The sequence below is a fragment of the Rana temporaria genome, chromosome 4 (assembly GCF_905171775.1).
Source record: "Rana temporaria chromosome 4, aRanTem1.1, whole genome shotgun sequence".
In the NCBI taxonomy this organism is placed as follows: Eukaryota; Metazoa; Chordata; class Amphibia; order Anura; family Ranidae; genus Rana; species Rana temporaria.
In genome coordinates, this window is record NC_053492.1 from 2,275,143 (window position 1) to 2,290,074 (window position 14,932).

The window sequence follows — 14,932 nt, forward strand, 5'->3', positions numbered from 1 at the left end:
GCAAAATTAATGCTGCCACGGGACACTTTATCTCACAAATCTGTATCCACCAGACGTTCTAAAGGTTCCTCTAGATCCCGAAGTTCAAGGCACTCAACGCTTAGTGAACAGCTAATAAATGCCCGCGCCGAAGCAGAGGCTATCCTTTGATAGCCGCATATGCAAAAAAGAGAGCAGACATGGAGGCCGAGGTTGCAGTAATGGAAACCGAGGCAGCGCATCAAAAGGCAGTAATGGAAGCCGAGGCAGCGCATCAAAAGGCAGCAATAGAAGCTCAAACGGCACATCAAAGGGCAGCAATTGAAGCTTTAAAGGAACAGAGCAACTACGAGGCAGCTGCAGCAAAACTAAAGGTTTTGGAACACGCTATCGGTGCAGATGAAAACGCTAGCGAAAGGGTCAGCGTCAAGGCAGATGTAGAAGATCCTTTTGAACGCACTAAGAACTATGTTCTAAACCACAGCAGTGAACACTCAATTACCTCTACGTTTCACGGCAACGCAAGGACTTCACCACATCATCAGGTAAAAGCTGTTCCAGCCACTTCCTACATGCAAACCCACCCAGTACAGCTCCCGCCTGTCATGCTGATCCCGCATATGTCACAAAACGGCACACTAATCCGCAAGCAAGTCGCCAACCTCCTGCTAACAGTACTGTTCCAGACCTTCACCCAACAATTCAGCTGAATGCCCTTGCTGCACCATATCTTCCCACGTCTCTTTACAACAATACCATAAACAATGCAATCCACAACAATCAACCAGCAACCTCCTATGTAAAGTCAGAGGCAACCGATACAACAGAGTTAGTAAAGTACTTACTTCGACATGAGCTCACCAAGTCAGGCCTAGTAAACTTTGACGACCATCCTGAAAATTATAGAAGCTGGAAAGCCGCTTTCAAAACTACAATAGGCGGTATCGGTATTACTGCCGATCGTGAGCTGGATCTGCTGATCGGGTTGCTTGGCCCACAGTCTACAGAACGTGTCAAGAGCCTCAGGTCAGTCTACATCGACAATCCAACTGCAGGTCTCACCGCAGCATGGGAGCGTCTAGAACAGACTTACGGTAGTCCTGAAGCCATAGAGAATGCATTGCTCAAACGATTGGAAAATTTCCCAAGGATATCTGGTTAGGACAATAAAGAGTTCCAGAGACTCAGTGACCTTCTTCTCGAAGTCCAGCTTGCCAAAACCGACCCTAAGCTACCTGGCCTCAGTTACCTGGACACTGCTCGAGGAGTTAACCCTATCATTTGCAAGCTTCCGCATGGCCTACAAGAAAAGTGGATCCAAGTTGGGTCATCATACAAACGGGAAAACAAGGTTTCCTTTCCCCCGTTCTCCTACTTCTGCAATTTCGTCAGGAACATTGCTGACACCAAGAACGATCCTAGTTTTGCATTCAGTGAGTTCAATACTCCCTCACCTAAAGGCGACAACCTACATACTAGCTACAGGAACCGCAGAGGTCCCGTGTCTGTTAGGAAGACAGACATTATTCCCACTCCCGCCTTAGCTCCCGCCTCAAACAAGAGCGTCAAGATCGAAAACCCAAACCGATTATGTCCCATCCACAAGAAGCCTCACCCTCTCAAAAAATGTATCGGTTTCAGAAAGAAGCCCCTACAAGAACGAAAGGAACTCCTAAAGACTTTTGGGGTATGTTATAGATGCTGTGCTTCCACCGATCACTTTGCCAAGGAATGTAAAACTCCTATCAAGTGCATAGAGTGCGGTTCCGAGGACCACGTGCAAGCACTCCATCCCCTTGAGTCCAATCCTTCACAACATGCAGACCTTCCTCCTGGGCAGAACCACAGCGGGAAGAGTATAGATCACGTACCTAATTCCACCATGGTATTTTCTTCGTGCACTGAAGTCTGTGGGGAAGACCACTGTGACAAATCTTGCGCTAAAATATGCCTAGTGAATATTCATCACAAGGATCAGCCAGAAAAGACTTTAAGGGTGTATGCTATCTTAGATGATCAAAGCAATCGATCGCTTGCACGATCCAAACTGTTCGATCTATTTTGCACAAAAGGAGAGGTTCACCCTTACACCTTAGGCACTTGTAGTGGAACTACAGAAGTTTTTGGAAGAAGGGCTCATGGATTTATTGTGTCCTCCCTAGAAAAAAAACTACAATTACCCTTACCTACACTTGTAGAGTGTAACCAGATACCAGCCAACAAAGAAGAAATACCTACACCAGAAGTTGCCTTCTACCACCCTCATCTAAGGTCAATAGCAAGTGAAATCCCACCACTTGACAAAGATGCTAAAATCCTTCTTCTGCTGGGAAGAGATATCCTAAGGATCCACAAGGTACACAGGCAGGTCAGCGGACCTCCAGAGGCCCCATTCGCCCAGTACCTGGACTTAGGCTGGGTCATCATAGGCAACGTCTGTATAGGCAAAATGAAAAGGCCTACTAACATTTCTTTTTTCAAGACAAATGTATTGCCAAATGGTCGTAATACTCACTTTAAGCCATGCCCACATCACTACTGGGTAAAGGAGAAGGTAACTAGCTGCAAGTTGCAACACAAACCTTTCCCGCACCTACGATGACAGCTTTGGTTCTACAGTTTTCAATGTAAGCAGTGAAGACGACAAGTTGGCTCCTTCGGCAGAAGACAAAGAATTCCTTAAAGTAATGGACAATGAGTTCTTTCAGGAAGATTCCAATAGCTGGGTAGCACACCTACCCTTTCGCCTCCCGAGAGAGAAGCTACCAAACAATCTACATCAAGCAGTCAAAATATTCTCCTCCTTAAAGCGTACCTTAAGCAGGAAGCCAGAGATGGAAAGACATTTTGTGGACTTCATACAGAATATCTTTGATAGGGGTCATGCCGAACCCGCACCCCCATTGAAAGAAGGAGAAGAATGCTGGTACCTCCCTTCCTTCGGTGTGTATCACCCACGAAAGCCAGACCAAATCAGAGTTGTCTTTGACTCCAGTGCCCAACATGAAGGCTTCTCACTTAACGACATGCTCCTCACAGGGCCCAACTTGAACAACAACCTCATTGGAGTCCTAATTCGCTTTCGTCAAGAACCTGTAGCGGTGATGGCCGACATTCAACAAATGTTCCACTGCTTCATCGTCAAGGAAGATAACAGGAATTACCTCAGGTTTCTATGGCACAAGGACAACGACATCAACAAAGAGGTAATTGATTACCGAATGAGGGTGCACGTCTTTGGGAACAGCCCTTCCCCAGCTGTAGCAATCTTTGGACTAAAAAAGACAGCTCAGCTTGGAGAAGCTGAGTATGGATCCGATGCTCATCAATTTGTTGAAAGGAACTTTTACGTAGATGACGGGCTCAAATCCTTTCCTACTGCTAAAGAAGCAATTGATCTTCTTACCAGAACAAAGGAGATGCTAGCTGTAGCAAACTTGAGACGTCACAAAATTATATCTAACAGCCAAGAGCTAATGAATGCATTTCACCCTGAGGACTATGCTGCCAGTGTGAAAGACCTTGACCTTGGGTCAGACACACCCCTTATGCAGAGAAGTCTAGGTCTGCTGTGGAACATCAAAGTAGACACATTCACCTTCCAGGTGTCAACCTGTGACAAACCCTTCACCAAGAGAGGAGTCTTGTCCGTAGTGAACAGCATCTACGACCCACTGGGATTTATAGCCCCAGTCACCACCCAAGGTAAGATGTTATTAAGACAGCTTACTACTGATAACATAGATTGGGACACTCCGTTACCTATTGAGAAACAACAAAGATGGGAGAAATGGAGAGGTTCTCTGAAGACATTAGAACAGCTCCAAATTCCACGTTGCTATGCCCCAGTCTCCATCTCAGCCGCTGTCCAGAGGGAAACCCATATTTTCTCAGATGCATCAGTTGAAGCTATAGCTGCAGTGGCCTATTTGAAGACCTCAGGTGTTAATGGAGACATACACTGCAACTTTGTTCTAGGCAAGACAAAGCTAACACCAAAACCTGCACATACCATACCCAGACTTGAACTTTGTGCAGCTGTGCTAGCAGTAGAAATAGCTGAAGTCATAAAGAGTGAAATGGACATTAAAATTGATTCCTTCACATTTTACACAGACAGCAAGATAGTGCTTGGTTACATTTACAACCAAACTAAACAATTTTACGTGTATGTCAGCAATAGAGTAGAACGTATCAGAAGGTTCTCCTTGCCAAAGCAATGGCATCATATTCCCACTGACCTTAATCCTGCCGATTGTGGGACAAGAGCTATATCTTCATCAGCTCTCCTCGACTGCTTGTGGCTGTCGGCTCCAAGATTTCTTTCTGAAAACTCCTACTCAATTTCCACGGACACTACCTATGAACTGGTACATCCTGATGATGATAAAGAAATCAGGTCTATGTACACCACACTGCGTACCTCTGCGAGTTCAGAACAAAAACTAAAGTCGCATCGTTTTGAACGTTTTTCAACCTGGTCATCAGCTGTTAGGGCTCTTGCTTATTTGATACACATTGCCCATTGTTTTAAAAGGAGCTCAACTTCAGAATGTCATGGCTGCCATATCTGTACCAACCTCCCTAATGCAACGGAAATTGAGCGTGCGGAAAGGGCTATCATTCGCTGTGTACAACAAGAAGTGTACATGGAAGAGTTGCACAGATTCAAAGGTGGAATACCTCTATCAAAGGGTAGTTCACTATTTAATCTGAACCCTGTAGTCGATGACAATCAGTTGCTACGAGTTGGAGGTCGAATAGAGAAATCTGACCTGTGCAGCAAGGAACAAAACCCCGTCATCATACCAGGTCAGCACCACATTGCCACTCTTCTAATACGGCACCATCACGAACTAATACAACACCAAGGCCGACAATTTACAGAAGGCGCTATCAGGTCAGCTGGCTTGTGGATTGTTGGAATGAAGAGATGTGTTTCTTCCCTGCTTTTTAAATGTGTCAAGTGTCGCAAGTTAAGAGGTAGACACCAACTACAACAAATGGCAAGCCTGCCATTTGATCGCCTAAGTACAGATCCACCCTTCACCTACGTTGGAGTTGATGTATTTGGTCCGTGGACTGTGGTAACTCGTAGGACTCGCGGTGGAGCAGCCAATAGCAAAAGGTGGGCTGTGTTGTTTACCTGTCTCAGCATATCGAGTTGATCGAGTCAATGGATTCGTCTTGTTTCATCAACGCTTTACGAAGATTCTTCTCCATCCGAGGACCTGTCAAACAGCTAAGATCCGACTGTGGTACCAACTTCGTTGGAGCCTGTAAAGAACTTCAACTAGACAATTTCTTAGCAAACAATGGATGTACTTGGCTGTTTAATTCACCACATTCTTCGCATATGGGAGGATCCTGGGAGCGAATGATTGGAATCGCTCAAAGAATTCTCGATTCCATGTTGCAGGACCACAAGTCTTCACTATTGACTCATGAGACTTTGAGTACCTTTCTCTCTGAAGTATCCGCCATCATAAATGCAAGGCCTCTAGTACCAGTATCTTCCGATCCTGATGCTCCAATGATCCTTACCCCAGCCACACTCCTTACTCAGAAGGTTGGAACTAACGTGATATCTTCTGCCGAGATTGACCCGAAGGATATCTATAGGCGTCAATGGAAATGGGTGCAACACCTAGCCAATGTGTTTTGGCACCGCTGGAGAAAAGAGTACCTGCATACCCTTCAAAGCCGTTCCAAATGGCAAACACCCAAGCCTAACCTCAAAGTAGGAGACCTTGTTCTTCTAAAAGATAGAGAAGTCTGTCGCAATGAGTGGCCTATGGGTCTTGTAACAAGCGTAATGCCCAGCGATGACGGAAAGGTTCGAAAGGTTGAGATTAAGATAACTAAAGGAGGTTCTGCTCGGACTTTCTCACGACCAATCACGGAATTGGTGCTTCTTCTCCCCAAGTGAGTGACTTAGGCAGGAGTACCGGCTATACCTGCTATGGCAGGAAGAATATCACTATCACTATTGACTGTGCTACTGTTGAAGTCCCACGATTATAAATGATAGACTACAGGACTCAAGCCATCTGTTTTTTGGACGTCATGTTTCGTTGTTCATTTACTGCATACCTTCTTGTTTGCGGGTATCACGTATCTATGGTTTACACACCAATTTTACCTTTAACGTTTCTTCCCCTACAGGTTCAAGTTGGACTTCTTGACATTGGGACTTATCTTTATATATGTAATAGACTTTGAAATCTAAAGATTTCAGGCGGGGAGTGTCATGTTACATGATATTGTTTTTTATTATGTACTGTCTCTTTAATGTCTATCTAGTTTGTCTCTTGTGGCATTCCGTAGTTTCCATGCTGCTCAGTCTCTCCTCCCCCTCTTTTCTGTATCAGTCATTTTAATGCTGTAATTCATCTGACCTGTGTGTATCTTCTATACCTGCATGGAAGAATCGTTCTTTTACCTGTTGTAACTTGCATTCTACGGATCATACGACAAATAAACATCGCCAGATCTTCTTAATGTGAGTTGTGACTGAGTAAGCTATCTGAAAGGTGATTTGGGATGAACAATCTCTTCAGAGCATTTAGGAACCATGTGCTACTGAAAACCACATTCATAGCCTTTGCAGCCGATTCAGAATACTTCCTCTTCTATCACACTCGGTGACACATGGTACATGGACCTCAATACAGATCAAGGTCAGAACCCACCTGAGGCCCCCTGAGGAAGTTCTGGTACAGGAGGGTAACACGCACAGGATTTGGAGCCGCTCTCTGGGTATGAGACAACCCGCTGTATTAATCACTATGACCCATGTTTATTCATTATTGCTTTAGTACACTATATTACCAAAAGTATTGGGACACCTGCCTTTACACGCACATGAACTTTTTTGACATCCCGGTCTTAGTCCATAGGGTCAATATTGAGTTGGCCCTCCCTTTACAGCTTCAACTCTTCTGGGAAGGCCGTCCACAAGGTTTAGGAGGGTGTCTATGGGAATGTTTGACCATTCTTCTAGAAGCGCATTTGTGAGGTCAGGCACTGGTGTTGGATGAGAAGGCCTGGCTTACAGTCTCTGCTTTAACTCATCCCAAAAGTGTTCTATCAGGTTAAGGTCAGGACTCCGTGCAGGCCAGTCAAGTTCCTCCACCCCAAACTCGCTCATCCATGTCTTTATGGACCTTGCTTTGTGCACTGGTGGGCAGTCATTTTGGAACAGGAAGAGGCCGTCCCCAAACTGTTCCCACAAAGTTGGGGGCATGAAATTGTCTAAAATGTCTTGTATACTGACGCCTTAAGTTTCCTTCACTGGAACTAAGGGGCCAAACCCAACCCCTGAAACACAACCCCACACCATAATCCCCCCTCCCCCACATCATAATCCCCCCTCCCCCACATCATAATCACCCCTTCCCAACATTATAATGCCCCCTCCACCAAATGATTTGTACCAGTGCACAAAGCAAGGTCCATAAAGACTTGGATGACCGAGATTGGGGTGGAGGAACTTGACTGGTCTGCACAGAGTCCTAACCTCAACCTGATAGAACACCTTTGGGATGAATTAGAGTGGACACTGTGAGCCAGGCCTTCTCATCCAACATCAGTGCCTGACCTCACAAATGCTCTTCTGGAAAAATGGTCAAACATTCCCATAGACACACTCCTAAACATTGTGGACGGCCTTCCCAGAAGAGTTGAAGCTGCTATAGCTGCAAAAGCAGGGGGGGGACTCAATATTGAACCCTACAGACTTAAGCCTCATACACACGGTCGGACTTCAAACAAACTTTTCTGTGGATTTTTGCCTGAAGGGAGTTGGCCGGGAACACCCATAGCATACACACGACGGGACTTTTCTGCAAACTTTCCCAACATCACGTGATTTTTCTGCTCTTTACCGCCACCCTTTGGTCAACTTCTGCTATTGTTGGTTGATTTTAACATTGGTTCTGGGCATGCGTATTTGTACTTCAGACAAACGTCCGATGGATTTCTGTACACACGTTAGGACTTTGCACCGTAGGACTTTTGTTGCCGAAAAGTTTGTCCGTTTGCAGAGCGAACTTTTGTCTGATGAAAACCGAAAAAGTTTGTCCGATGGAGCGTACACACGCTCAGGATTTTTTTAAAACGTGCTCATTTTGAAGTTTGTTGGCAGAAAGTCCTACCGTGTGTATGGGCCTTATAACTGGGATGCCATTAAAGTTCATGTGTGTGTAAAGGCAGGCGTCCCAATACTTTTGGTAATATAGGGCCAGATTCACAAAAGAGATACGACGGCGATCTGTGATCCGCCCGTCCTAACTATGCGGCTGATTCATAGAATCAGTTCCGCATAGATAGCCCTAAGATCCGACAGGTGTAATTGACTTACACCGTTGGATCTTAGGATGCAATTCTAGGCTGGCCGCTAGGTGGGGATTCCATAGCGGTCGGCGTAGAGTATGCAAATGACTAGTTACGGAGATTTATGAACATCCGCGTTACCCGTCGCTCTAACTTTACGTTGTTTCCGTCGAGACACGCCGCGTAAAACTAAGGCTGCCTCCTAGGTGGTCTAAGCAATGTTAAAGCGGGAGTTCACCCATTAATCTATTTTTTCAAACATTCCCCTTAGATTAATGCTCATTTTCTCTAGGGGAATCGTCTAGTTGTTTTAAAATATGAGCTGTACTTACGGTTTCCGAGATGCATCCTCTCCGTCGCTTCCGGGTATGGTCTTCGGGAGTGGGCGTTCCTTCTTGATTGACAGTCTTCCGAGAGGCTTCCAAAGGTCGCATCCATCGCGTCACTAGTAGCCGAAAGAAGCCGAACGTCGGTGTGGCTCTATACTGCGCCTGCGCACCGACGTTCGGCTTCTTTCGGAAAATCGTGACGCGATGGATGCGACCGTCGGAAGTCTCTCGGAAGACTGTCAATCAAATTAGGAACGCCCAGTCCCGCAGCCCATACCCGGAAGCGACGGAGAAGATGCATCTCGTAAACGGTAAGTACAGCTCATATTTTAAAACAACTAGCCGATTGCCCTAGACAAAACGAGCATGAAGCTAAGGGGAAAAAGTATATTGTACGGGTGAACCTCCGCTTTAAGTATGGCCGTCGTTCCCGCGTCGAAATTAAAAAAATCACGTCGTTTGCGTAAGTCGTCCGTGAATGGCGCTGGACGCCATTTACGTTAACGTCTAAACAAATGACGTCTGTGCAACGGGCGGGCTTGCGCCGAGCGGAATTACGTTACACCGCCGCAAGTTTACAGGTAAGAGCTTTGTGAATCAGGCACTTACGCTGTAAACCTGCGGCGGTGTAACGTAAATGGGATACCTTACGCCGCCGTGGAGTAACATAATTCTCTCTGAATCTGGCCCACAGTGTATATCGGATCTCACAGTTTCTAGTTCTGTAACCCGCTATATCATTCTCAGTAAACGTCACACAGACAAGACATACATTGTGAAGGCGATGTCCTTCATTTAAAGGCTCTACTTACCTCTCTACACCCCAAAATGTACTCAGCCAATGAAAAGCCAACACGCTACAACACTTCATCCATGTCTTTGGTGATCTCTGATCTCCTTATGAACTGTTTCTTACATGATGAAGATCAGCCATGGAGTATATCTTTTTTTTGTAAAATTATTATTATTATTTTTTTTATAATTTTTATTGAAATTTTGACATTGCATAACAAGGCAACAGCTTACAAAGGCTGTCATTAAAAAAATGAAAAAAAAAAGTAGAAAACAAACATGAAAAATAACTACCAAACAGAACAAAAGTCAAGGTATGTCAATGTGAGTTCACCTCAAAGGGGAGAGACCTGTGACCAGTGAAGTTCGGGCCCCTCACACAACAAATGTACACGGATATCAACATTCCCCCCCCCCCCCACCCATCACATTGAGGAACATACAGTCAGTTAGCATGACAAAACAATTGGAGATCAACTCTCCAGAAAAAGGAAAATATATCATAAATCTACAGCAGGCGTGTCCAAAGTCCGGCCTGTGTTACGGTTTAATGTGGCCCCCCTGGTAATGTGGATGTACATATCTTTTCTGGCCCCCAGGGCCACAAAAGATATATACTGTATTTATCAGTGCTGCCTCGGAGGGGACAGGGAGGTGGGCGAGAAGAGCGCCATCAGATTACATACAGGAGAATCTCCTGTTTACTCGACTGCGTCTGTAATTGGAAGTCCTGTCTTCTGGGCTGCCATTGGATGACTGTTCTGTCTATCATAGGAGGCGGGACCTTGTATTAACCACTTAATCACCGCCTGCAGTCGAAATACGTCTGCAAAGCGGTTGCTTAACTCTGGGAGGAAGTCCATGGACGTCCTCCCAGAATCGCGCTCCAGCGCGCCCTCTGGGGCGCGCACACGGGAATGTCCGTGACACGGCGCATCACGGTAAATCGCCGCTGATAATGGCGGTTTACCACGTGATCGCTCCGTCCAATGACGGATCGATCACTTGTAAACAAACTGGCGTCATGTGATGATGCCGGTTCCTCCCTCCCCTTGCTGTACCAAACGGTACAGTGTGAGAGGAGAGGGGGGGGGAGAGAGCAGATGCAGCACGAGTGCTGTGGGCTGGATCTGTGACAATTGTAGTCACAGATCCAGCCAGCCATCCATCCCTGCCCCATACTGTGCAATACTCCATACCCATACTGTGCAATACTCTGCAATACCCCACACTACTCTGCAATACCCCACACTACTCTGCAATACCCCACACTACTCTGCAATACCCCACAATACCCTGCAACGTCGCCTATGGGGATTTTTAAGTAGCGAAGTTTGGCGCCATTCCACGAGCGTGTGCAATTTTGAAGGGTGACATGTTGGGTATCTATTTACTCGGCGTAACTTCATCTTTCACATTTATGCAAAAGAATGAAGAAAAAATACAAAATTTGCTAAATTTTATAACAGAAACAACGAAAAATTCATTTTTTTACAGTGTTTTTTCTCTTATAGCGCAAAAAATAAAAAAACCCAACGGTGATTAAATACCACCAAAAGAAAGCTCTATTTGTGTGAAAAAAAGGACGAAAATTTCATTTGGGTACAGTGTTGTATGACTGAGTAATTGTCATTCAAATTGTGAGAGCACCAAAAGCTGAAAATTGGTCTGGTTATTAAGGGGGTCTACGTGCCTGGTGGTCAAAGAGGCCGCCATGTAAACAGGAGATTCTCCTATTTATAATCTGTCGCCGATCGTCCGGCAAACCCTGCCTATCCCCCTCCGAGGCTGCACTGATGTCAATGGTGAGGCTGCAGATGGGCACTGGTTAGGCTGCATTGATGGGCACTGACCCTTATTTTGCTTCACAGTTATTTAAAATGTAATTTTTTTTCCTGAAACTTCACCCTTAAAGTGAAGGTGCGTGTTATACACCGATAAATACGATATATCCAAATAACACGCCCCAAGCTCATCTCTTCACACACACAGCCACAAATGCAGGAGAATTCTTGTTGGGCCGTGTATTAGTTGCTCAGATGAACACACTTATAGCTAGATTCACAAAGAGTTACGCCGGCGTATCAGTAGATACGCCGTCGTAACTCGGAATCGAAGCCGTCGTACATTTAAGTGTATTCTCAAATTGATATACACTTAAATGTAGCTAAGATACGAAGGCCTGCGCCGTCGTATATTAGCTGTCTAGTTCCGCCGGCCGTTAGGGGCGTGAACGATGATTTACGCCTAGAATGCGTAAATCAGCGAGATACGCCTATTCACGAACGTACGCTTGCCCATCGCAGTAAAGATACGCCGTTTACGTAAAGGCGTTTTCAGGCGTAAAGTTAGTCCAACAAAAAGCTGGCCTAGCCAATGTTAAGTATGGTCGTCGTTCCCGCGTTGAATTTTGAAAACGTTACTTTGTTTGCGTAAGTCGTCTGTGAATGGGGCTGGACGTCATTTACGTTCACGTCGAAACCAATAAGTTCTTGCGGCGTACTTTGGAGCAATGCACACTGGGATATGTCCCCAGATGATGTGTGAATAACACGAAACGCCGTCGGGTCGCCTCCACTGCCGCCTCATACTATAGAATATGCGAGTTTTATCCAGATACATGTGAGTGCACTTGCTATCTTTTTACAATAAATACCCAGTTTTATACCGGTTTACACTATGTGGCCCTTCTCTTTCCATTTTCTCTCAACTATTTAACCCCTTGCTGAGCTGCAAAGATCCAAGGTTATCCATTTATGATCATACACTGATTGATTACTTCTAGCAAGTTTCTTGGTGATTGCTACTTTGTGTACCCTGTCTGGTACTTGAAGCTTGTTATGACTTGATTGACGTACGTCATTTCAGGTCCACCATCTTCGGTAAGCCTCCATTTACTACCACCGGTGGCGGTGATCACTCACTACACAATTTGTCTCGATGGGATTCTAATCAAGTTCCCTCATTTTGCACGTGGTGTCTACAGATATATGGACTTTGTGTTTACAACCATTGGACTTTATCTTTCACGAGAACTTTTTTATTGCATTTGTTACTTTATTTATGTTCCCATTGTTCCCATGAGGAACTACCATTATAGATATTAATTTGCCATAGCGCTACACAATTTTGTTTCACACTGGGATATGTCCATGGACAGCGCATGCGCCGTTCGTTAAAAACGTCAATAACGTCGGGTCATGGTTTATTTACATAAAACACGCTCACCTCTTCACAATTTGAATTAGGCGCGCTTACGCCGGCCCATTTTTTTTTTTGTGTGTATTTTGTGCGTGTACTCGAGAGAGGAGCCGGACTGTAGGATTTGGGAGTAGGCAGGCCTCCCCCAGAGGCAATCTGACACCTTTCTCCATGCCCCGGGTGGCAATGGTGGGTGTGTGAGGGGGTCCTCCCACACAGCCCGCCCTAACTGCTCCGCTTTGAAGCCCAACGGGGCAGAGGGACTCCCTATAAGGGAGTGAGAGGATCTAGCCTGCTCAACCAGCCCCGTTAGTCCTTTGCCTCTCTTTTTAGAGACCGCGGCAGGTAATTCAGATAGGCAGCCTTAATAAAACCACAGCCTTAGATGTAAACAACATCCCTTTTACGGGTCCATCACTACAAGCGGTATTGTGTACTTTGGACAGCTTCTCTGTAGTGTCGGGCCCTTGCTCTGACATCTGGAATCAGGAGGAGGTGTGGTCTTGACAACCCCTCTTCAGTGGGTCTCTCAGGTTAAATACCTAGACTTGATTGGGACTAATTTGGTGACGGATTTTATTGCTCTAAACTTAAACGTAACATTGTTATTCCACTAGAGCATAGCTCTAACTTTAAGCAGCCTATCCCTTACGGAAACGACGGCGTACGTTTGCGTTCGTTCGTGAATCGGCGTATCCCCTCATTTACATAATATACGCCGGCCGCAATGGAAGCACCATCTAGCGGTCAGCAAAAACATTGCAAGCTAAGATAGGATGGCGCAAGCCGTCCTATCTTAGATATGTTTAAGTGTATCTCTGTTTGAGAATACACTTAAACATAGGTCGGCTTAGATTCAGAGTTAGGTCGGCTTATCTGTAGATAAGCCGGCCTAACTCTTTGTGAATCTACCTAACGGTTTCTCCCCTGTGTGCAGTCGCTGATGTGTGTAAAGGCTGGATTTCAGTGAAAAACATTTCCCGCACTCAGGACAGGAATACGGCTTCTCCCCTGTGTGAGATCTCTGATGTGTGTAAAGAATGGATGTCCGTGAAAAACATTTCCCGCACTCAGGACAGGAATATGGCTTCTCCCCCGTGTGAGATCTCTGATGTTTATGTAGATTGGATTTATCTGAGAAACACTTCCCGCACTCAGGACAGGAATACGGCTTCTCCCCAGTGTGAGATCTCTGATGCTTGACAAGACCTGATTTTGTTAGAAAACATTTTCCGCACACAGAACAGGAATACGGCTTCTCCCCCGTGTGAAATCTCTGATGTGTGTATAGATTGGATTTATCTGAAAAACATTTCCCGCACTCAGGACAGAAATACGGCTTCTCACCTGTGTGAGATCTTTTATGCACAATAAGACTGGATTTAGAACGGAAACACTTCCCGCACTCAGTACAGGAAAGCCTCTTCATATCTGTTGGAAGGATGGCACCGTCCCTCACAGTCTGAGGTTCCTCAGGATAAGAGGAATACGATGGTCCGGCACCGTCCCGCACAGTCTGAGGTTCCTCGGGATAAGAGGAATACGATGGTCCGGCACCGTCCCGCACAGTCTGAGGTTCCTCAGGATAAGAGGAATACGATGGTCCGGCACCATCCCGCACAGTCTGAGGTTCCTCAGGATAAGAGGAATACGATGGTCCATCTACACTGTGTGGTGCCGGATGGACATTTGAGGTAGTCAGGTTTTCTCTTGGACTATACTGTGTGATGTCCTCATCTTCTACTTTACAGTCTGGAGACAAAGTGAGACAATCCTCTGAGGTTTTCCTCATCTCCCGTCCATCTACTAAAATAGGAATAAAAAGATTATTGCTAGACATGAGCAGATTGGTTCCCCTAAACCAGGACTCCGCCCACATCAGGCAGCTTTGTCTCTGAGGATCTTACAATTCCCACTCAAGGTAACTAGTAAATGGCTCCTCTGATCTCCTACCAGATCATTTCTTTATTCATGGGCCTTAGTCAGAGAGTGAGGAAACAACGAGAACTGTCTTTTATAGGAGTGACAGTGATGAGGGGATTATAGGACAAGTGTCCCCTCCCCCTCTATCACTCATTGTCATCTTCCCAACACAAGAAGTCCTGCACTTCCTTATTTAGTCCATGATTTAGTCATGAATAACAGCGGGGCTGAGCCACACCAGAGGTCAGAGAGTGAGGATGGGGGGAGAACAACTAAGATGAGGACTGGACTGATCCTGAAGACCATCATTGGATTATTGGCTCCTCCCTCATTATCACTTTTTGTTTAAGGTTCCAAAGTCTGAGGATGTTATC

At 45.6% G+C, this 14,932-nt stretch overlaps 1 protein-coding gene across 1 annotated transcript in view; it reads right to left on the reverse strand.

The window, feature by feature from the left end:
- The window catches only part of LOC120935219 (zinc finger protein 850-like), a 94,964-nt gene that overhangs the window by 65,249 nt on the left and 14,783 nt on the right, over positions 1-14,932 (reverse strand). Inside the window, exon 2 of the mRNA XM_040347386.1 lies at positions 13,553-14,040. Coding sequence (XP_040203320.1) covers positions 13,553-14,040 — 488 coding nt within the window. The remainder of the gene's footprint in view (positions 1-13,552; positions 14,041-14,932) is intronic.